At 36.3% G+C, this 25957-nt stretch overlaps 1 protein-coding gene across 3 annotated transcripts in view; it reads right to left on the reverse strand.

Annotated features, from left to right (window-relative positions):
- Positions 1-25957, reverse strand: part of DNAH7 (dynein axonemal heavy chain 7) — a 340785-nt gene that overhangs the window by 294998 nt on the left and 19830 nt on the right. For all 3 annotated transcript variants that reach the window (XR_004176604.1, XM_009182666.4, XM_031651428.1), the window contains exons 4-8: positions 23685-23793; positions 22755-22902; positions 7750-7837; positions 6549-6729; positions 4189-4264 (exon numbers count right to left, since the gene is read on the reverse strand). Coding sequence is in view for 2 of the 3 variants with exons in the window: in XM_009182666.4 (XP_009180930.4) it covers positions 4189-4264; positions 6549-6729; positions 7750-7837; positions 22755-22902; positions 23685-23793 (602 nt within the window). In the remaining variant the exon portion in view is untranslated. The remainder of the gene's footprint in view (positions 1-4188; positions 4265-6548; positions 6730-7749; positions 7838-22754; positions 22903-23684; positions 23794-25957) is intronic.

A 25957-nucleotide genomic window follows, 5' to 3' on the forward strand; every position in this document is an offset into this window, starting at 1 on the left:
AGTAATGTATTAATAGTTAAGCTTTGGGGAAGTCAAAACTTACATGTGGTATAGGGGCTCAGTGGCCCTTACCCCCGTGTTAAAGATCAACTGTATTCTGTAACTCATAAGACTTTAATAATCATCTTTTATATATTGAACTGTGCCATCTTCATCTTTCAGAACATATTTAAACATTTATATTTTATGTGTATGTAGTAAGTTTAATTCAATTTTTCATGTGTGAGTGACTGTATTGCCTTTGCAATTATAAAGGATGATTTTTGTCTTTCCCAGGAGAAAAGTTGTTCTCCATAGAGGATATGGAAAAATGGGTACATAACTTTTTGTGTGTGTATGTGTGGAATGGGAAATAATTTGGGGCTTTTAAAAATTTTTTTATTTTATTTATTATTTTTTGAGATGGAATCTCACTCTGTCACCCAGGCTGGAGTGCAGTGGCACAATCTCAGCTCACTGCAACCTCCACTTCCTGGGTTCAAGCAATTCTCTTGCCTCAGCCTCCTGAGTAGCTGGGATTACAAGCACGCGCCACCATGCCCGGCTAACTTCTGTATTTTCAGTAGAGACGGGGTTTCACCACGTTGGCCAGAACTGTTCTCAAACTCCTGACCTCAAGTGATCTGCTCTTCTCAGCCTCCTAAAGTGCTGGAATTACAGGCGTGAGCCACTGCACTTACAGGCATTTTTAAATGATATAAAAGAAAATAAAACTGAAGTAGTTATTTAATCATATAAGTTCCATCCTTCAAACTATTTAAGAGATTTATTCCTAAATGTTAACTATTATTAGAGAAAATATACAGCAAGGAGATATTCCCATTATGTGTTCTATATTTCCATCCATATAACAAATTGAAATATATTCTACAAATATATATATTCTGCAATGTTCCCAATGTTCCCAAAAATCAAACTTTTATGCTCCTACCATATTTGAAGTCTATGCTAGTTGCTACGGGGATTAAAAAAACCTATATCATATTCTTTCCACCAAGTACTCACGTTTTAACCATCTTAGTTTCCATCTGTCTATGTCTAGTCATCTACCTATTGATCCATCAACTCACAAATGTAACATTAGGCTTAAATACATAAATAAACAAAGAGCATAAGAACAATTAGTTGTATAGAGGCTTACAATGGAGATATTGCAGGTTTGGTTCAAGACCACCCCCATAAGGCAAATATTGCAATTAAGTACATCACACAAATTTTTGGTTTCCCAGTGCATATAAAACTTATATTTATGCTATATTGTAGTCTATTAAGCAGGCAATGGCATTGTATCTTTAAAACAAAATGTAGGGCCAGGCACAGTGGCTCACACCTGTAATCCCAGCACTTTGGGAGGCCAAGGTGGGGGGATTTCTTGAGCCCAGGAGTTCAAAACCAGCCTGAGCAACACAGGGAGATTGCGTATCTTAAAGAAAAAAAAAAAAAAATTAAATTAGCTGGGCATAGTGATATGCGCTTACAATCCCAACTACTTGGGAAACCGATGTGGGAGGATCACTTGGGCCTGGGAGGTTAAGGCTGCACTGAACTGTGATCATGCCACTGCACTCCAACCTGGGAAACAGAGAAACCCTATCTCAAGAAAATTACAAATGAAAAAAATAAGCCAGGAGTGGTGGCTCACACCTGTAATCCCAGCACTGTGGGAGGCTGAGGCAGGTGAATCACTTGAGGTCAGGAGTTCGAGATAAGCCTGGCCAACATGGTTAAACCCAGTCTCTTCTAAAAATACAAAAATTAGCTGGGCGTGGTGGTGCACACCTGTAATACCAGCTACTCAGAAGACTGAGGCAAGAGAATCGCTTGAACCCCAGAGGCAGAGGTTGCAGTGAGCCAAGATCACACCACTGCACTCCAGCCTGGGCAACAGAGTGAGACCATGTCTCAAAAAAAAAAAAAAAAAAAAGTATACACCTTAATTTTAAAATACTTTATTGCCACAAAATACTAACAATCATCTGTCTTTTGCGAGTCATAATCTTTTTGCTGGTGGAGGGTCTTAATGGCTTCTAACTAACCAAGCTGCGACAATTTTTAAAAAATAAGACAGCAATGACATCTGCCACATAATCAATTGACTCTTCTCTTCATGAAAGATTTCTCTGTAGCATTCAATGATATTCGAAAGCATTGCACCCAACTAGAACTTCTTTCAAAACTGGAATCAATCCTCTCAAACTCTGATGCTGCCTTATCAAGTAAGCTTACATAACATTCTAAATCCTTTGTTGTCATTTCAGTGTTCACAGCATCTTCACCAGGAGTAGAATCCATCTTAAGAAACCACTTTTTTTATTCATCCATAAGAAGCAACTCCTCATCTGTTCAAGTTTTATCATGAGATGGCAGCAATTCAGTCACATCTTCAGGCTCCACTTCTCATTCTTCTTCTCTGTCTTCCAACACATCTGCAGACTTCCTCCACTGAAGTCTTGAGCCACTCAAAGTCATCCATAAGGGTTGAACTTCCTCCAAACTTCTGCTCATGTTGATATTTTTACCACCTTGTATGAATCACAATGTTCTTTACGGCATCTACAACAGTGAATCTCTTCCAGAAAGTTTTCAATTCTCTTTGCCAAGATCCCTCAGAGAAATCACTATAGTAGATATAGCCTTTCAAAATTTTTTCTATAATTTCAACTTTTATTTTAGATTCAGGGGGTATAAGTGCAGGTTTGTTACACGGGCATACTGTGTGATGCTGAAGTTTGGGGAACAATTGATCCCAACACCCAGGTACCAGCACAGTCCCTGCCGTAGTTTGTATATACCCTCCAAATCTCATGTTGAAATGTAATCACCAATGTTGGAGGTGGGGCCTGTTGGGAGGTAACTGGGTCATGGGGACAGGTTTCACATGAATGGTTTAGCATCATCTTCTTGGCACTGTCTTCACAATAGTGAGTTCTCACGAGATCTGGGTGTTTAAAAGTGTGTGGCATCTTCCCTCTCACTCTTTGTTGATCTTGCTCTCACCATGTGATCCCACTTTGCCTTCTGCCATGATTGTAAGCTTCCCAAGGCCTCCCCAGATGTCAAGCAGGTGCCAGCACCATACTTCCCGTAAAACCTGAACAACTGTGAGCCAATAAACCTCTTTTCTTTATAAATCACCCAGTCTCAGATACCTCTTTATAGCAACACAAGAACAGCCTAACGCAGAACCCAACAGTTAATTTTTCAACCCTTGCTCCATCATGGAGATAGCTTCTTTTCTTAAACCTCATGAAGCAACCTGTTACCTTCAAACATTTCTTCTGCAGCTTCCTTACCTTTCTCAGCCTTCACAGAACTGAAGAGAGTTAGGGTGTTGCTCTGGATTAGGCTCTGGCTTAAGGAAATGTCATGGCTGGTTTGATCTTCTTCCAGACCATTTCCTCCATATCAGCAATAAGGCTGTTTCACTTTCTTGTCGGTCATGTGTTCACTGGAGTAGCACTTTTAATTTCCTTTGCATTCACAACCTGGCTACCTGGTACAAGAGGCATAGCAGCTTTGGCCTATTTTGGCTTTCAACATGTCTTCTTCACTAAGCTTAATCATTTCTAGCTTTTGATTTAAAGGGACAGATGTGTGACTCAGAGGCCATCGTGGGTTATTTGGCCTAATTTCAATATTGTTCTGTCTCAGGGAATTAGGGAGGCCTTAGGAGAGGAAGAGAAATGGGGGAGTGACTGGTTGGTGGAGGAGTCAGAACACACAGATTTATTGACATTGTTTGCCATCTTACATGGGTGCAGTTTGTGGCTTTCCAAGACAATTATAACAGTAACATCAAAGATTATCGATCACAGATCACCATAACAGATATAATAATAATGGAAAAAGCTTAAAATATTGTAAGAATTACCAAAACTGACAGAGAGACACAAAGTGAGCACAGGCTGTTAGAAAAATGATGCCAATAGACTTGCCTGACAAAGACCTTCAGCTCCAAAAAAACCTCACAAACCTCCTATTTGCAAAAAACACAGTAGCTGTGAAGTGCAATAAAGCAAAGTGCAATAAGATGAGGCATGCCTGTATATGAAATATATACATACACACACATTTATTTATATATAAATTATAAACATACATTCAAGAAAATACAATCGGTGTATAAATATATAAACATATACAGAAATGGTCACATAATCAACATCTTAGAGGAATCTGATCACTTACTCAGCACGATGGGCTGGAAGTTCATCTGTCTTCTTATCATCTTCTTTCTCTCGAGGATCTTTTAAAACGAAATCAACTAAAAGAAAATTTTAAAATTCTGATAGATAACCTTATATTAACTGTAGTATATTTCCAAGCAATTGCAATGCTAGTTCTATTAAAATTAACTGTTTAAATTATATTAAAGTTGCTTAATAATGAGCATCTATGAACAGAAGAAAAATTTTAAAATCTTACAAGAAAATGTATCATGTCTGTGTCTTTGAGGATATATGTTCCCTTTCTTAACAGAATGTGTCCCTCCTCTTTCATTTGAAAGGAATACTTGCTCCTAATGTTACATTTTCCCTTATAGCTATTCCATCAGAAATATTCTTGTTGAATTGAAGGTCAATAATACAGGGTACTAGTAGTAGTAGTTCTATTCACTGAGAAAAGGTACGTACAGTTGGCCCTCTGTATCTGCAGGTTCTGCACCCATGGATTCAACCAACCATGAATCAAAAATATTCAGAAAAAATAACAGACAACAATAAAAAAATGACACAAAAATATACAGTGCAACAACGACTTACATAGCATGTACATTGTATGAGGTGGTATAAGAAATCTGGAGATGATTTAAAGCATATGGGAGGATGTACATAGGTTATATGCAAATACTATGCCATTTTATAACAGGGACTTGAGCATCTGCAGATTTTGGTATCTGCTGGGGAGGGGAGGGTCCTGGAACCAATCTCCTATGGATACCAAGGAACAACAGTATTGCTTTGTTTCTCTTTTAAGCTGCAGAAGAGCATAAAACAGTCTTGTTATAAAATCAGTAAAATCAGCTACCTCGCTTCTGTCTTCTACGGTCTTTAATTCACATTTAATTCTAATTCTTCTGCCTGTCTTTCAAGATGCTCTAATATGCAAATCATATGTATTACCCCCTTCCCTACACTCCTTCAGAGACTCTCCTTTACCTTTAAGTGCTCTAAAAAGGCACATAAGGCCCTTCAGATTCTGTGCCCTTCCCCAAATGCAGCCTATGCTTTGGCTTCAGAACTGACAAGCCCCGAAGAGGCTCTCATGCACATCTGCTATCATTCACACCATTTCCTAGGCCAAGCATGTTCCCTGCTAGACTGTTGCTCATCCTTCAAGACTTAGTTTAGGTTCCTCCAGAGTCCTTCCTCACAAGTCAGAGATGACCTCTTCTCCCTTACCCTCTGTTTCTTCCCTTACCTTCTGTTACCTCCTTATCTTCTGTTTCTCTCCTCTTTGGACTTACTACTTTGCTGTATTATTTAGTTATTTGTCTATCTCCCTCATTACACTATGAACTCTGAGGGCAGGGATTAGGCTCTTTATTTTTATATTACCAGGATACTCCATAGAAGTCACAAATACAATGAATGTCCTCCACCAAGAAGGGTCCCCCACATTACTCCAAAGCATTATTATTTCTCCAACTTTGAACACAGTATCTGTCATACTATGTTTACTATCACAACCAACTGGAGACGCTTTTTAAGAAGTACAGATTCCAAGGCCCTGCCTCCAAGGATTTTAATTCAGTTGGGGCCAGAAGTCAGTATTTTTAAAATGGTTCCGATAATCAGTCAGCCTTAGGATCTATTTGTCTGTACCATGGGTCAACAAATTATTTATGTAAAGGGTTAGACTGTAACTATTTTCAACTTTGTGGGCTACAAGGCCTCTGTCACAACTGCTCAATTTTGCTCTTGTAGCTCAAAAGCAGCCAGATTCATAGACAACATGCAAATGAATTAGTGTGGCTATGTTCCAATAAAACTTTATTTATGAAAACAGGCAGTGGCCAGATTTGCCTGTGAGCTATAGTTTGTCAGCCTTTGGTCTACTGCAACAACTTAGTATTAATCACATTCTAATTTATGACATCGGTAATATTAATGTTCATTGTTAATGCTTACACTTTTAAGTAATTATTTAAATATGTATGTCTTGTCTCATGCCTACACCAAAAGATCCTGGAATGAAGAGACCATCTTAAAGGGAGAGGCTATCTCCTAAATGCCTAATGCCTTGCATAAATCAGATGCTCCCAAAATATCTTGAGGGCTTGAAATTAACACTTTATAATTTTCTTCAGTGCTATCCTTTGTGGTGGGGATATATCCCTACAAATAGAAATAGAATTATTTTTTGTAATACCTCATTAATGAATTTGCCTAAGATCTTAAGTAATATAATAGCAATGTAAGAAATGGCATAATTATAATATTGTGAATAGTTTCAAGTATAGGTATTAATTTTTAATACAAAACATACAAAAATTATCTTTAATGAGACATATTCAAATTAAAAATCAAAGCATAATACCAATTTACCTATGGATTTCTTTACACTAAGAAGATAATCCTCTCTCATTTCATCAGATAATGTAGCTATGCTGTCAGTGAAGACTTTCAGATGTTGTGGAACTAAACCCAGTACATGTTCTAGCCAAGAATCTTCCATCGGGGCTACATGGTCTGTATCAATTCCATGGTGAATATAATAGTAATATCTCTACAAAAAAAAGATAAGAAAAATGTAAATGTATAACAAAAGAAGTATGTTTACCAAAAATAAAACTACTGAGCAAAATTCAAGTTTTAGGAGAACAAAGTATTTATAAAGGATAAAAAAGTATTTGGTACAATTCACACAGGCATTATTTGATATCTCCTAAATGTTACAAATATGTATTTTCATGAAAACTAAAACTCTTATCTCAGTTTATAACTATACTGTAAAACATCAAGTTATATTACCAAATATATGATGTACTTAACAGAGTCCATGCTGAATTAGTGTTTTGTAAATTTTTTAAATGTGTTGTTAGTTTTTGTCCTTTTATTATTATCAGAAGAGATCTTAAAAGCTCTAAGCAAATCAATATCTCTATATATTCACTCCAGAAATATTATACAATAGGATTTAGGACATTTCCAACTGGCCTACTAATATTCCATACTATAATTTTATAGCTGCTATTGGATATGTTCATAAAATATTCATTTTAAAACAAGTCATTATTTCTATAATAACAAACATTTAACTTCAATATATGTTCACAAATTTTTACATATCACTTATTAGAAAAAATTTAAATGTCAAAATATCTTTTAATTAGCAGTGTTAAGTCTTTGATATTTACATTTTTTAAAATTATTATGTATTTAAAATACTTGAATAATTACTATTTCTAAAGTAAGTTAATATGCCTTGTAAAATATACATTATATAATTATTATAGGATAATTTCTCAGAAAAAAATTAAGGCACATGAAGCTATACATGACTGAGGCTGGCTTTAATATGGAGAGCAGATAGATTTGAAATTTTTTTAAACTGTGGTCTTAGGTAGCAAGGGAGAGAATGATTTATTCTATAAATCCCACAGAGCCTTTTTATAGGACTCTGTATTTATTCCTATGTCCACGGAGTTTCACAAAGGAGGAGCACAGAGTGTTCTCAAAAGTATAAAATTATCTTCAAGTGTTTCTTTCATTTTCAATTATACTGACAAAAGAAATGGCCTGTTACCAAGATGTCTTTCTCTATAGCAGAAGTGGTCGGTTTTGGAATTGTACTTCCATCAGGGACAGCTGAGTCTAAGTCAGCACCTTGTTGCCTAAGAAAACGATAAACATACTATTCAAAAGTAGATAAGGGATAGTTAGAACATAAAACAATGGATATAAGAACACCAGAACTATTTTCTATTAAATCATAAGGAAAAATGAATTGTTGAACATTTTACAAACAGTATGCATATTTGTTTGGTGCTATATTCCTCTCCAAATACTTTATTCATAGAGAGATAATTATATTGGAAGTTATTTGCAAGACCTATTCAGAAATCACACACTTCTCGCTGGCCTTTACTTATTCTTCCTCATAACTCAAGAATCGAGCTCTCTTCTCTTTCTTGAACTTATAAAGGAACACTCTTGCATTATTCCTAAAATATGTATGGTTATTTATAAATATGAGTTTTAAAAAGAGCATTGATGAAAAGTACTTTAAACACAGTTTTGCAGAAGACACAGATACATTCTTCAAAAGGCCATTTCTCAGATTTCTATAGACATACAAGTTAGCAATCAGTGACATGGAAGCTCTTATGTGCCTATGTATTTATTATTGGGTATGTGTTCATATAACACAATACTGTTTCTAACTATAATTCAATTCAAAATATATGCCAAAGATGAGCCACATTTTGTGACATGCTCTGGGGCTACACTGGGCAGAAAGGCATAGTTCACATTTTCAGAAAAATAAGTTGTTCTGGGATAGCTCTACCTCTTTATAATTGACTGTATCATTCTCTGGATCTCAACTTCATCTAAGATAGATACAGGTCACTGATGCTGTATAACTAAATACACCTTCCCACTAACTGCCCAGTGAGGGAAGACTAGAGGTTTATTGAGTATATCTGAGATACCATACCAAAGTGGGTACCCAGAAGAGATCTTCTAACTTATTTATCTTTTGCAAATCCAGGAATCCAGTGTTTTGTGAATTGTACATATTCTTTTCAATTATATGGACAAGATAAAAGAGTCAAGGCTTTGGGTAATGTCTCAGTTTAATTCAATACATAGCTAGTGCTCAATAAATGTTTGTTAAGTGAGAGAATGCAAGTATGAAAGTAGTAGAAATCCTCAAAGTATTTAGTATATGGAGAGAAAACGGTTGATATTCTAACTACAAACATCTGCAGATTCATTCATCTGCAGATGGACAGTCAGGTTGATTACATAACTCAGCTATTATAAACAGTGTTGAAATGAACATGGGCATGCAGATATTTCTTGAACATACTAATTTCAAATCTTTTGGGTAACTACCCAAAAATGAGATTGCTAGATCATATGGTAATTCTATTATTAGTTTTTTGACGAATATTTGTACAGTTTTCCATAATGGCTGTACTAATTTACATTCCCATCAACAGTGTACAAGGGTTCCTTTTCTCCACAAAGTGTCTTAAAAACCTACAACTAACATTTCACATTAATGTGAAAATCTGAATGCTTTCTCCCTTAGACTAAGAATTCCACTCTCACCAATTATTTTCAATAATATATCAGAGGACCTAATAAGTGCAAAAAGAATATAAAAAGAAAAGCATCCAAGTTGGAAATGAAGATGTAAAATTGTTTTACTTGCATATGGCATGATCGTATGTATAGGAAATTCTAAGGAACTTTTAAAAGCTCTAAAATAAGTAAGTTTAGTAAGGTCTCAAAATGTAAGGTCAACAAGCAAAAATCAGTTGATTTTTCTATATACTGGCAAAGACCAATCAGAAAATAAAATTCAATAATTTCATTCACAATAAAATTTTTTAGTGGGATTACAGTTTTAAAAAGAAGGGCAAGATTTCTACACATAAATATATAAAAAGTGCTGAGAGCAACTGAAGATCTAAATAAGTGGAGAGAAATAACATGTTCATGGACTAGGCAACTCAATATTATTGAAATGACAATTCTCCAAAAATTGATTCATAGACTCAATGCAATGCTTTCTAAATCCCCGTAAGCATTTTTCCTTTACAAAATCTGACAAGCTGATGCCTAATTGTACATAGAAATGCAAAAGACCTAAAACACTCAAAACAATTTTGAAAAAGAAGAATAAATTTTGAGGGCTTAAACTATCTAATTTCAAAACTTACTATAAGCTAAAGTAATCAAGACAAGTATGGTACTGGTGTAAAAATAAACATATAGATCAATGGAACAAAAATAGCCCCTCATATATGGTCAAATTATTTTCCACAAGTATGCCAAGGTAATTCAAGGGATTAGGGGTTGAAACAGTTGAACATTTATATGCCAAAAAAATTGAACCTCAAACCATACCTCACACCATAGACAAAAATGAAGTTGAAATGTATCATGCATGTAAATGCAAGAGTTAAAATTATTTTTAAAAACTTAAGCCAGGCACAGTGGCTCATGCCTGTAATCCCAGCACTTTGGGAGGCCAAGGCAAGTGGATCACCCAAGGTCAGGAGTTTGAGACCAGCCTCACCAACATAGGGAAATCCCATCTCTACTAAAAATACAAAAATTAGCTGGTTATGGGAGTGCACACCCTTAATCCCAGGTACTTAAGAGGCTGAGGTAGGAAAACGCTTGAACCTGGGAGGCGGAGGTTGCAGTGAGCCAAGATCACGCCACTGCACTCCAGCCTGGGTGACAAAGCAAGACTCCGTCTCAAGAAAACCTATAAGGCTTCCAGAAGAAAATATAGGAGGAAATCTTTGAGAATTTGTATTAGGAAAAGACTCTTATATAACTCCAAAAGTATGAACAACAAAAGGAAAATTGATAAATTATATCTTAACAAAATGTAAAACTTTTTCTTTTCAAAAAACATTGATATAACCTGCAACCACTGTTGCATCACCTTCTACTGTATTAAGTCTGATGGGTCTTTCCACCATCTTTAAGGCACTTTGGATTTGTTGGAGGAAGAAAACTGAATGAACAAAGGAGAAGAGAGGATGACAGAAGACTGTCATGTTTACTGCCAAACTGCTCTCAAGGATGATTGTGTGAAGTAGCTGAAGAGAGGCACCCAGTGCCTGTCTTCTCTATAAAGAAGGACCAAAACAGCAAGTACATAAGCACACATCAAGTAGAGCATCTAGGGGAGAACATTGGAATCCAGCAGAGAACACATAGGGACCCTCTGAGACATGGAAAGCTCAAGATGGCAATGTAGAGAGGAAAGTAAGGCAGTAGGCCAGTTCAGCCCACAGCCAGGAGGAATGCTCCATTGCAGGAAAAATGTAAGTGAGATATTTCCCAGCTGTCCACATTTCCACCAAAGAAACCTGCAGTCCTAGACACAGAAAACCTGTTGGCTCTCAGGATCCCTGAGCCTAGTATAGGTGCTGCATGGAGCACCCACAACTGCATTGTTCCAGAGAGGGAACTCAGGCTAAATCCCATTTCTGAAACCCAATCTGCTATAGCACTGCACCATTTTGAGAGCACAGCCAACACCACAGGATTACACCCTGCCCAGGGCACAATAGTACCTACATCTCTACATTCTTTTTTTTTTTTTTTTTTCCAGACAGAGTTTCACTCTTGTTGCCCAGGCTGGAGTGCAATGGCGTGATCTCAGCTCACTGAAACCTCCACCTCCCAAGTTCAAGCAATTCTCCTGCCTCAGCCTCCCAAGCAGCTGGGACTACAGGTGCCCACCACCATGCCCAGCTAATTTTTTTTGTATTTTTAGTAGGGACAGGGTTTTACCATGTTAGCCAGGCTGGTCTCGAACTCCTGACCTCAGGTGATCTGCCTGCCTTGGCCTCTCAAAGTTCTGGGATTACAGGCATGAGCCATCGTGCCTGGCCTCCACATTCTTAAGGCCCCACTGACATCCCCCTACATCCACCCAGAGGGCTACAATAGCATGGCATCGGCTGAACCCAGTGGGCAGCCATAGCACCAGCATCCAAGTTCATGCAGTGTCCTACTACCCAAGGAAGAGGCAGTCCAGCACATCAAGGAGGCTTCCCCCAGGGTACTGGGAACCAAAGTGTGTACTCCCCAGACCCTAAAAGCAGTCTACCTGGGGCCACTGCCACCAACAATGACCCTGCCCCCTCATCAGCAGGGCTACTGTGTGTCCCACCTCAGGGTCCAGGGACCAGCCTGCCCACCCCACTGCTGACACTGCCAGTGCCCACCTGCCCCACCCTGGACCTTTCAAGCTGGCCAATACTCTGGGTGTGATCCACTCTAGCACTCAAGGACCAACCTGCCTTCACTATTGCAGGCATCTGTGCAACCTGTCTGGGTCCCAAAGAACAGATCTCCTTGCCTACTAGTGCCCACATGCTCTGCCTAGAGACCTAAGGACTGCCTTCCCAGGGCTCAACACTGCCAGTGTCCATGCATGCCACCCAGGAAACCAAGGATCAGTCCACCTGGCCCACTGCCACCATTGCCAGCACCCACACACCCCTCCTGGGACCCAGATACTACCCTCCATGAGTCATACCACATCCCCTGCCAGTGCTGCCATGCACCACCTAGGGACCTAAGGACTAGCCCACCTGGTGTCCCTGTCCTTAGCAAAGCCTCATCACAGCCTCCACAAACACCCACAGCCTAGCCACTAACTAATTTGCAGACACCATTGATATCAAATACAATCAAAGTAATCACATGAACATTACACTATGGTGTCCACCCAGAACCAAAGCCAAAGCACCCTACCCAGTTAACATATTGATACATTCACAAGAAAAGGTATTTTCCTATGGAAGCTACTTCATAAAATTGGAAGAAGTGACAGTTATAGCAGATGCACAGACATCAACATAAGGACAACAGAAACATGGAAAGAATCAAGGAAACACAACACCTTCAAAAGAACACAATAATTCTCTACCAATAGGCCCCAAACAAAACGAAATCTAAAAAGCGCCTGAAAAGAAATTCAAAATAATGATCTCAAGAAAACTCAGCAAGATACAAGAGAACACATATAAACAATACAAACAAATCAGAAAAACTCATAATCTGAATTAGAAATTTAATGAAGAGATAGATGTCATAAAAAAAGAATCAAACAGAAATCCTGAAACTGAAGAATTCAACAGACAAAATAAAAAATAAAATCAGGAGTTTCCAAAATGGACTAGATCAAGTAGAAGAAAGAATTTTTTAACTTGAAGACAGGTATTCTGAAATAACCCATTGAGACAAAAAAAAAAAAAAACAAATCAAAAAGAACGAAGGAAGCCTGAGGGGCATATGGGACACCATCAAGCAAACAAATACTGAAATTTGGCGAGTTTCAGAAGAAGAAAAGATGGGGAAACGCATAGAAAATTAATTTAATGAAATAATAACTGAAAACTTCCAAAGTCTTAGAAGAGATGTAAACATCTAGAAATACAAAACTCAGAAAGATCCTCAAATAGATTCAATCCAAAAAGTTCCTCTCTGAGGCACAACGTATATAGTTAATCTGTCAAAAGTCAAAGACAAAGAATTCCAAAAACAGCACAAGAAAACTTGTTGTAAAATTTTATTGTCAAGTGACACATAAGGGAATTGTCAACAGAAAAACAGCATATTTATCAGCAGAAACCTTAAAGACCAAGATAGAATGAGACTATATTTTCAAAGTGCTAAAAGAAAAAAAAAATGTCAACCAAGAATACTATACTTAGCAAAGCTATCCTTCAGAAGTAAGGAGAAATAAGGACTTTCCCTAACAAATAAAAACTAAGCAAATTCATCACCACTAAACAGGTCCTATAGGATATGGTTAAGAGAGACCTGTATCTGGAAGCAAAAGCATGACATCTATCATCATGAAAACACACTAAAGCATAAAATTCACTAGAAGAGCAGATACACAAATGAGAAAAAGGAATGGAGCATTATTATTAAAGAAGAACACCAAATCATCACAAAGGTAAGCAGTAAGACGAGAACCAAGGCCATATAAAACAACCAGAAAACAATCATTAAAATGACAGGAGTAAGCCCTCACCTATTAATAACAACCTTTAATATATATAAACAGTTTAAATTTCCCTAATTAAAAGATACAGACCAGCTGAGTTGATTAAAAAAACAAAACCCAACTATATGCTGCTGACAAGAAATTCATTTCACCTCTAAAGGCACACATATAGACTAAAAGTGAAGATATTCCATGCAAATGGGAACCAAAAACAGGTTTGGAATTTGCATGGTATATCTTCACTTTTAGTCTATGTGTGTGTTTACAGATGAAGTAGTAACTATACTTCTATCAGACAAAATAGACTTTAAGTCAAAAAAACACAAAAAGAGATAAAGGAGGTCATTATATAATGAAAAGGGATCAATTCACCAAGTAGATCTAATTATAAATATATACCCACTCAATACTGGAGCATTCAGATATATAAAGAAAATATTATTAAAGTTAAGGAGAGACATAGACCCCAACACAATAATAGAAAGGAACTTTAATTTCCCACTTTCAGCATTGGACAGATCATCTAGATAGTAAATCAACAAAGAAACACTGAACCTAAACTGCACTATAAACCAAATGGACCTAATAGACATTTACCAAATGTTCCTTTCAATAGCTACTAAATATGCATTCTTCTGATCAGTGCATGGAACATAGTCCAGGTTAGACCACATGTTAGGCACAAAACAAGTCTCAGTAAATGTAAAAAAAATCAAATCAGACACAATGAAGTAAAACTAGAAACCAATAGCAAGAAGAACTTTAGAAACAGTACAAATACAGGGACATTAAATGCCAAGCTCATGAAGAACCACTGGATCAATGAAAAAATTAAGATGGAAATAAAAAATTTCTTGAAACAAATAAAAATGAAAACATAGTATACCAAAACCTATGGAATACAGCAAAAGCAATGCTAAAAGGGAAGTTTACAGTAAGAAACCTGTAAAAAACAGATTTCAAATAAACAACATAAAAACATACCTTAAGGAAATAGAAAAGCAAGAGCAAATCAAATCCAAAATTAGTAGAAGAAATAATAAAGACCAGAGTAGAACTAAATCAAAGAGACCAAAATCTAGGTGCAGTGGTTCATGCCTGTAATCCCAGCACTTTGGGAAGCCAAGGCAGCTGGATCACTTGAGGCCAGGAGTTAGAGACCAGCCTGGCCAACATGGCAAAACCCTGTTTCTACTAAAAATAGAAAAAATTAGCTGGGGGTGGTGATGTGTGCCTGTAATCTCAGCTACTTAGGAGGTTGAGGCATGAGAAGCACTTGCACCTGGGAGGTGGAGGTTGAAGTGAGCCTAGGTTACATCACTGTACCCAATAGAGTGAGATTCTGCCTCAAAAAAAAAAAAAAAAGAGAGACAAAAAAAGTTTTTAAAATTTAGTTTTTTAAGAAGCTGAATAAAATTGACAAACCACTAACTAGACTAAGAAAAAGTCATTAGAGACTATTATGATTGACAACTACACAATAAATTCAAAAACCTAGAAAAAATAGACACATCCCTAGACACATATAACCTACCAATATTGAACCAGGGAAGAAATAGAAAATCTGCACAGACAAATAATGAGTAATGAGATTGAATCAGTAATAAAAAGTCTCCCCCAAAAGAAAAGCCCAACACTGGTTAACTTTACTGCTGAATTCTATGAAAATTTTAAAGTACTAACACCAATTCTTCTCAAACTATTCCAAAAACTTGAAGCAAAAGGAATTTTTCCTAACTCATTCTACAAGGCAAGCATTACTTTGATACCAAAACCAGATAAGGATACAACAAAAGAAGAAAACTACAGGTTAATATTCCTAATGAACAGAGACACAAAAATCCTCACCAAAATACTAAAACCAAATCCAATAATACATCAAAAAGATAATATACCAAAATCAAGGGGGATTTATTCTAGAAATGCAAGGATGGTTCAACATTCATAAATCAATATATGTGATACACCACATCAACCAAAGAAAGAGAAACCATACAATCATCTTAATAGATGTGGAAAAGGCATTTGATAAAATTCAGTATGCCCTCATGAAAAAACTCTCAACAACCTTGGTACAGAAGGAACATACCACAAAACAATAAAGACCATATATGACAAATCCGCAGCTTTCATCACACTAAATGGGGATAAATTAAAACAGTTTTCTCTAAGATCTGGAACAAGACAAGGTTGCCACTTTCACTACTTTTATTCAACATTGTACCAGAAGTCTTAGCCACAGCAATTACACAAGATAAAGAAAGGACATCCTAACTGGAAAGGTAGAAGTCAAATTGTTCTTGTTTGCAAATGACATGATCTTGTATTTAGAAAGAAAAAAAAGGACTCCACCCAAAAATTGTTAGAACTAATAAATGAATTCAGCAAAGTTGCAAGATACATAATCAACATACAAAACTCAGGAGCATTTCAATACACCAACAGCAAACATTCAGAAAAAGAAAGCAATCCAATTTATAACAGCTAAGAAACTACCTAAGAAGAAATTTAATCAAAAAGTGAAAGATACCCACAATGAAAAATATGACACACTGAAAAAAACAAATTGAAGAAAATCCATTAAAAAATGCAAAGCAGGCTGGGCGCGGTGGCTCAAGCCTGTAATCCCAGCACTTTGGGAGGCCGAGACGGGTGGATCACGAGGTCAGGAGATCGAGACCATCCTGGCTAACACGGTGAAACCCCGTCTCTACTAAAAAATACAAAAAAACACTAGCCAGGCGAGGTGGCGGGCACCTGTAGTCCCAGCTACTCGGGAGGCTGAAGCAGGAGAATGGCATAAACCCAGGAGGCGGAGCTTGCAGTGAGCTGAGATCCAGCCACTGCACTCCAGCCTGGGCAACAGAGTGAGACTCCATCTCAAAAAAAAAAAAAACAACAAAAAATGCAAAGCAATCAGAGACTGAAAACATTATTATTGTTAAAATGGCCATACTGCCCAAAGCAATCTATACATTCAATACACTCCCTATCAAAATACCAATAACACTCTTCACAGACACAGAAAAAAAATTCTAAAATTTATATGGAACCACAAAAGACCCCAAATAGCTGTAATCCTTAACAACAACAAGAAGACCAAAAATGGAAGAGTCACACTACCAAACTTCAAAATACAGTACAAAGCTATAGTAACCAACACAGCATAATGCTGACATAAAAACAGACACTTAGACCTATGGAAAAGAATAGAGAAAGCATAAATAAATCCATGCATTTATATTTAACTCATTTTTGACAAAGGTGCCAAGAACATACATTGAGGAAAGGACAGCATCTTCAATAAATGGTGCTGGGGAAACTGAGTATCCATATGCAGAAGAATAAAACTAGACCCCTATCTCTCACCATCTACAAAAATAAAATGAAAATGGATTAAAGACTTAAATCTAAGACCTGAAACTATGAAAGTACTAGAAGATAACATTGTTAAAATGCTTCAGGAGATTGGTCTGGGCAAAGGTTTTTTGGGGTAAGACCTCAAAAGCATAAGCAACAAAAGAAAAAAACAAGATTATATCAAGCTAAAAATGTTTGCATAGCAAAAGAAACAATCAACAGAATGAAGAGACAACCCACAGAATGGGAGAAAATATTTGCAAACTATGCATAGATAAGGGATAAGGGATTAATAACCAGAATATACAAGGAACTCAACTCAACAAATAATAATAATAATGATTTGATTAAAAATGGGCAAATGATCTGAATAGATATTTCTCCAAAGAAGACGTACAAATGGCCAACAGATATGTGAAAACCTGCTCAACATCTCTAATCATCAGGGAAATGCAAAGCAAAACCACAATGAGATATTATCTTACCCCAGTTAAAATGGCTATTATCAAAAAGACAAAAAATAACAGACGTGGGCAAGGATGTAGAGAAAGAGAATTCACACACATTGCTGGTGGTAATGTAAATTAATACAGCCAATAGAGAAAACAGTATGGAAGTTCCTTTAAAAACTAAACATAGAATTCTTAGGTTGTTGCAAAAGTAATTACAGAACGCTATATGATCCAGAAATCCTATTGCTGGATATATATTCAAAATAAAGAAAATAAGTATATCAAACAGTTATCTGCACAAAGAAATAATAAATATTTGAGGGGACAGATATGCCAATTACCCCCATTTTCAATATATGTATACATATATTGAAATATTACATGTATCCCATAAATATATAAAATTTTTATGTACCAATAGTGTGAAAAGCTAAGGCACAAACTGGGAGAAAATATTTGCAAAAGATACCTGAAATGGGCTTGTAAAGGAAATGTATAAAGAACTCTTCCAATGAAATGACCAGCAGCAAACTACCCAATAAAAAATGGGCCAAATATTTAAATAGGCACTTCATCAAAGAAGATACATGAATGCCAAACAAGCACAAAAAATGATACCCAATATTAGCCATTAGGGAAATCAACTTAAAGCCATAAGATACAACACATCTACTAGAATGGCTACAGTGTCAAAACAAAATAAAATAAAAACAAAGTGTGGGCAAGGTAGAGAAACTAGAAACTTCTTTGTATGTTGTTTGTAGGAATATAAAATGTACAGCACCTTGGAAAACAATTTAGCACACCTTAAAAAGTTGAATATATACCTACTATACAACTCTTCATTCTATACCCAGCTATCTGCCCAGGAGAAATGAAAATGTATGTTCACAAGAAGACATGCATGCAAATGTTCACAGCAGCATCATTCATACTAGTCAAAACCCAAACACAATAAACGCCATGAATAAACCTCAGAAATAAATATATGATTGCAGTTATATGAAGTTTTAGAAAAGGTAAAGGTATAGAGAGAGAAAGAAGACTAGTGATTGCCTGGGGCAACCAGTGGGCAAGAGGATTAATTGAAATGGGAAAGTGGAAACTTTTGTAAATGACAAAAGTATTCTAAAACTAGATTTTGGTGAAAGTTGTGCAACTACAGAAATTCACTAAAACTCACTAAATTTTACATTTTACATAGATTAATTTAGTGGTATGTTAATTAACTCTCAATAAAGCCTTTTTTTAAAAAAGGGAAAAAAATCCTGTGAGGCTTTGAAAATAAAATGTTCCCCCCCAAAAAACTTAGAGAGAACAAAGACAGATTACTAACAAAATAATGACAAATAAAGTCACAGAGAGTTCTCGTCAACAATACATGCCAAAACATACTGGTTATCTCTCACCTTATACAAAAATCAACTCGATGGATCAAAGACTTAAATCTAAGATCTGAAACCATAAAAATTCTAGAAGATTACATCAGAAAAACTTCTGGATATTAGCTTAGGCAAAGAGTTCATGACCAAGAATCCAAAAGTACATGCAACAAAAACAAAGATAAATATATGGGACATAATTAAACTAAAAAGCTTCTGCACAATAAAAGAAATAATCAGCAGAGTAAACAGACAACCTACAGAGTGGGAGAATAAATTCACAAACTATGCATCTGACAGAGGACTAACATCCAGAATCTATAAGGAACTCAAAATATCAGGAAGAAAAAAACAAATCCCATCGAAAGTGGGCAAAAGACATGAATAGACAATTTTCAAAACAAGATATACAAATGGCCAACAAACATGAAAAAATGCTCAACATCCCTAATTATCGGGGAAATGCAAATCAAAACCACAATGCAATACCACCTTACTCCTGCAAGAATGGCCATTATTTAAAAATCAAAAAATAATAGATGTTGGCATGGATGTGTTGAAAAGGGAACACTTTTACACTGCTAGTAGGAATGTAAAGTACTGCAACCACTATAGAAAACAGTATGGAGATTCCTTAAAGAACTAAAGATAGAACTATCATTCGATGAAGCAATCCCACCACTGGGTATCTACCCAGAGGAAAAGAAGTCATTATACGAAAAAGACACTCACACACACACGTTTATAGCAGCAAAATTCACAATTGTAAAAATATGGAAAAAGCCTAAATGCTCATCAATGAGTGGATAAAGAAAATGTTATACATACATACACACACATAAACACACACGCGCACGCACGCACCATGGACTACTACTCAGTCATAAAAAGGAATAAAATAACAGCATTCACAGCAACGTGGATGGAGTTGGTGACCATTATTCTTAGTGAAGTAACTCAGGAATGGAAACCCAAACACTGAATGTTCTCATTCATATATGGGAGCTAAGCTATGAGGATGCAAAGGCATAGGAATGATATAATGGACTCTGGAGACTCAAGGGGGAAGGGGTGCCGGGGAGTGAGGGATAAAAGACTACACATTGGGTACAGTGTACACTGTTTAGATGATGGGTGCACCAAAATCTCAGAAAACACCACTAACGAATTTATCCATGTAACCAACCACCACCTGTTTCCCCAAAACCTATTGAAATGATAATTTTTTAAAAGATAATCATTAATATTTTTCAATCTATCATTTCCCAGATGTGCAGGGGGAAAACCGCTATTATTCCTTAATTCTACAGTCAACTTAACCATTAATTCAAGAAAAAGGGATGAAATTGAGGCCTTTATAGACATGAAAATCTAGAGTTTACTACTCATTATTCTCATTAAAAGAACTACTGGCCAGACACAGTGGCTCACACCTACAATCCCAGCACTCTGAGAGGTTGAGGTAGGGGATCACTTGAGCCCAGGAGTTTGAGACCAGCCTGGGCAGCATGGCGCAACCCCATCTCTACAAAAAATAATAATAATACAAAAAATTAGCCAGGCGTGGTGGCATGTGCCTGGCTGAGGTGGGAGAAACATCTGAGCCCAGGGTCTGGAGTGAGCCATGATCATGCCACCGCACTCCAGCCTGGGCAAGAGGGTGAGATTCTGTCTCAAAAAAGAAAGAGAAAGAGAGAGAGAGAAGAAAGAGAGGGAGGGAAGAAAAAGAAGAAGGGAAGGGAAGGAAAGGGAAAGAGGAAGGAGAAAGAAAAGAAAAGAGGGAAGGAAGGAAGGAAGGGAGGGAGGAAGGAAGGAAGGAAGGGAGGGAGGAAGGGAGGGAGGGAGGGAGGGAGGCAGGCAGGCAGGCAGGGAGGAAGAAAGGTGGAAAGAAAGAGTAAACTACTAACAGACAAACTTCAGCAAGAAAGAAAATGAACCCAGAAATGAGAAGTGGAATGCAAAAGCAACTTTCTAAAAAATTAGAAATCATGTTAGTAAATCTAAGTAAGTGTTAACTTAAAAAAAAAAAAAGAGAAAATGGATACTTAAGGACTTGGTGGAATTAAAATATTAAACAATAATCACATAGAAAATATAAAGGAAAGCTCAGAGCTAAATTAAATCATTTTAAGGTTTTTGTGTGTTATTCAGAAGAAAGACAGAAAAAAAATGAATTTTCAACTTTAAGAAATATAAATTAAATATGTAGTTTTAAATGTTAAGGTAACCATTAAAAGAAGATAAATATATTTCATAGCTTTTAAACCAATAAAAATAAAGGAAGAATGGAGAAAATTCAATAGAAAGCAGAAAAAGAGAAAAAAATAAGCAAAAGCAACATATGATAAATAGAAAACATAAAATATATTGGTAGAAGTCCACATATATAAGAAATATCAATAAATACAATGGGATTAAACAAGCGATTAAAGTACAGAACTCTAAGATTGAATTTCAGTAAGTTCATCTATATCCTGTTTATAAAAGGCACAACTAAAAAATGACAAAAAAATGGTTAAAATAGACTTCTGTTTCTTACAACACAGCAACAAATAAAACGTCCCAATACAACTGTATAAATACTGGATAATATATCGCAAAGCTTCATTTTAATGTATAGCTGAGCTTACAAGAAAGGAACAGAATACTCAGGAGGGAAAAAAAATTAAGTAGCCAGGCAGGGCCATCCTAAGGCTATGGGTGCCCTTATGGGGGCAGGGCCTTGGATTTTCATGCCCATCTGGGGAAGAAGATGATGCCATAGGCCTGAGTGAAATGGGGAATTCCAACTGAAATCCCGTATACAGCTGAAACAAGATCTGCCCTATCCTCAAATAAGGGAGGACTAAAAATAACAGGCACAGGAAGTTGTGTCAAAGCTTATCTTTCTTGGCCAGGGCTCTAAGTAGAAAAAAAAAAAAAAAAAAATTCTTCTAAAACTTCATAACCAGAGTTCTACCCTCCATTGATTTGGGTGTTGATGATACTGCTTGTGTGATCTGAGAGTGCTTAAGTCAGGAAAGCAATATAAGTGGAGAAAGCTGGTAACATCCTAGTGGCACCTGGCAAAAGCAAACTTAAGGTCACTCTAGAAGAGGCACATATGCTCAACCCAGCTGCATGGGACTCCGGCACACTCTTCTTTAGCCTTGTAAGCACTCAGTACCCACGTCCTCCCTTCAAGATGACCATCTAGCCAGTAAAGTCCCACATGGAACAGTAGAACAGGGTCCTGCGGGTGAGTTACTTATCACAATGGGTCATGAAACCCCATTTGTCCCACAAATTGTGTACACCCTGAGAATCACAATGAAACTAAAGAGAATTCTAAGCAACTAGCACAAAGCTGTGTGGAAATAAGGCAAAAAGGAACTGGTGACCTGCGTCTTCCTTGTTCTTTGTGAACTGTCCTGAAACAGTGAGACCCAGATAAGACCAGGCCTTGCACACACTGCTGACCATTTCACCCCAATTCCTTTTTTATACAAGGAGAATCACAATGCCAGAAAAGTCACCCCCATCACCTGAGCAGACGAGACTGGGGAAAAAAAAAAACCTGCTAGAATCCTCCACTGGCTACCATGGCTATAATGAGAACTCCCAGAAATTCAGCCAACATCAAGTATTAACATTGCTACCTTTACAATTCATGATATTTAAAAGTGGAACACACTTAATAGGGCTAAACTCAATCTCTTTCATTCATTATTTATATTCTGACCTCATTCCAACAAGCCTTTGAGGCACCCTTAGAGACGCATAGAATTCTAATATTCTTAGGTTAAACGTTGCCAGCGGCTCCAATGTGGATAACACATACTGGTTAGCTTATGGAACTTACATAATGACGTTAACAAGAGTACTTCTAAAGTTTTCTCGTTCTTTATGTGGAGATTTGCCCTTTGATTTGGAAGTAGATGGTCCAGCATAACTGTCATCAACTTGGTGGGGTAATTTGCCCTTTTTTCCAAAACGTTCCATGTATTCAGCTTAAATTAAAAAAAAAAAAAGCATGATTATTCATCTAAAAGGTAAGCTAAAGCATTTTACATGCTTAAAATAAGATGCTAAATAATCTTTAAAGAAAAAATTATATTCTCAAGTAATCCTAAGTATAATTTTTTTTTTACTATCAGGAAGTTAAACTACTCCTCTCTGTATCATAACTAGAAACGTCTATTTCAAGAATATTCCACTGATTTATATCCTGATTAATATACTAAAAAAATTTTCTATTATATTTACATATAATTCTCTAAAAGTGAAGACTAAAATTACGATAAAAACATGATACAAAACTATTTGAGAAACTTTAAAGAACCATGACAAAAAAAGTTAACATTAACTGTAATCAATCTGATAAACACTATATTTAATGAGTCAAATTAATAAAAACATTAAAATGACTAATTTGGAAGTAATGGTCATAATTTATTAAAATCCACAAAAAAATATATATATAATTTATTAAAATCTCTCTTAGAAAAATCTCCGTCTTTTATATAGAGGCAAATTCTGACCAAATAAAAGTTTTAGTATCAACATCCCAATTCCTAAAATATCAGCTCTTAGAGCATTTACAACAGCCTAAAATAACTAAGAACTAGAATCAATTATTTTCTGAGAGATGATGTTTGGGAAAATTTTTTTCTACTTGACATTAATGTCGTTTAGCTTTTGTAATTCTATTACACTATTAACTAAATATTGTCTGGTCTCTTTCTCTCTAGAAATTATCCTTAAATCTAATTTAGAATATTGAAGTTCTTACCATAGGACTGCTCATTTTTAACACTAAATGGTTCTGAACTCTCATCATCCTGCTTTACACTCAAATGGAACGATGGAGCTGCCTGCTGCCAGTGGGGCTTTGTACTCACCTAAAATATAAAAGTTAAATAGCATTAACAAACAATATCAGAAAAACCTTTTTCCATGAAATGCACGAGTGTTTATAAACACAGACATTTTCTCAAACAGATCAGAACATCTGGATAGAAAACACTCAATAGCAGATCTTATTCAAGCCTGTGAATGGTCATGGTGTGCACCATGTGGGGGACATTAGCAAAAGTTCTGCTGCTGGTTGGATGTGAATGCCTGTTACCTAAAACCAGGGTCTTCATTCTAGAGCATCTGCTCCTCATCCCCAGATATTGTCAAGTGTCTTTAAACCTTCTATTTTAATGAGAGGTGCTCTCTGCTGGTCTCCTCTGCATTCCAGCTCCAAAAGGTCTTCCTGTTCTCATGGCTGTAAACCACCCTAGATTGCTCTGGCAACTCACAAATGTATTCCATTGTTTAAAGCAGGGGTGACAAATTATTATACATACACAATTTTAGCAGATGTCATAAAAAGGGAGAAGGCTAATGATGATAGGTTCTTGGCACTCAGGCTCCATACTGGGAAACAACAGTGTGTGGTGGGGACTGTGGCAGAGGAGAGAGCACCTTCATCTTCTAAAAATGCAATGACTAATTAGCTCAAGCCAATTATTGCAATACCAGAACACAAACCTACTGTTGTTGAAGCCTATGGTTCTTCAATAAACCCAGAGAGTCGGATTTTAAAGTACAATCTATTTTTAACACAATTTAATCTGTCTCTCCCTTTCAAATCCAAACCAACTTGAAAGTCCATGTCTGTACTGGCTTCTCCTTCTGCCTAGTTTTACTCTCCCTAATCTCTTACTTCCACTTCCCAAATAAACTACCTGCACACAAGTACCTCTTTAGGTACCTCTTACACAGAAAAATAGGATAAGAAAACATGGAAGACAGTGCTCTTCCATTTTTCCACCCACCCTTCCCATTTCTCAACTCTCGTATTGCTCCATAAGTTTTAAAACTCATAAAAGTGCTACGAGGAGTTGTACAGAAAGGGTGAGAATCAGGTCACCAGCTCACAGAGGCTGGGAGCCACTAGTGCCAGGTCATCCTTGATTTCAACTACAGGGGTCACCTCTAGAAGCCTGAAGTCTGTAATGAAAATCACTCTAGGTCATAATTACTGCTGCAGAAATTCTATCCAGGTGCAAACCTTAATACTGTATTCAAATAAAGTAGTTTTTTTAAAAAAATTCATAGCTTATTTTCTAAATATCTGTTGAAAATATGATCTCCCTTAAAACACATAAGACCCAAAGAATGCTGAGGAAAAATTGCAAGACACAGCCAAATATGAATGCAAAACCAGGTTAAATCAGTCAATAAAAGATTTTACATGATTATATACTTCGCCGACAAGCAAGAACTGTCATTCCTCTCAGCCACAGATATTCGATAAATAAATTTAAATTAAGTTTATATTTCTACATCTGTAAACAATCCACAACAAACTAAAAAATGTCTATTCTGTTTCAGTTTTTTAATCTTTTACACTAGAAAATTTAAGAGGGATTTTGCAGAGCTAGAAAAAACATGCTATGGCTCAATTCTGCAGACATTTTACAATAATTTAGCATTATCAATAAAAGTATATTTTCAATTAAAATTTGTATTTTTAAATGTTCAATATAATTAATCTAACAATGTTAGTCCAAGTTTCCTAAGTGAAACTGTCCTTCATTTCAAATTATCAGGAATCTTCTCTGCACGAAGCAACACAAATTCAATTTTACAGTTTGTTCTCAGCTTTTAAAATATCTTTCAAAGCAAATAATGCTTTAGATGAACCTTGAAGACATAAAGTGAAATAAGCCAGAATAAAAGGACCAATATTGCATGATTCCACTTATATGAAATACCTAGAGTAGTCAAATACATAGAGACAAGAAGTAGAATGGTGGTTTGCCAGGAGCTGGGGGAGGGGAAAATGGGGAGTTATTGTTTAATGGACAGGGTTTCTGTTTAGTTAGATGAAAAGAGTTCTGGAGATGAGGGGTAGTAACGATTATACAACAATGTGAATGCACTAAATGCCACTGAATACTTAAAAATGGTTAAAATGGTAAATTTTATGTTATGTATATTTCATCAGTTTTTTAAAAATAGTAATATTTGCATTGACCCTCCCCTTAAATTTAACTTTCAGGAGTCACAAGA

The sequence above is a fragment of the Papio anubis genome, chromosome 10 (assembly GCF_008728515.1).
Source record: "Papio anubis isolate 15944 chromosome 10, Panubis1.0, whole genome shotgun sequence".
Taxonomy (NCBI): Eukaryota; Metazoa; Chordata; class Mammalia; order Primates; family Cercopithecidae; genus Papio; species Papio anubis.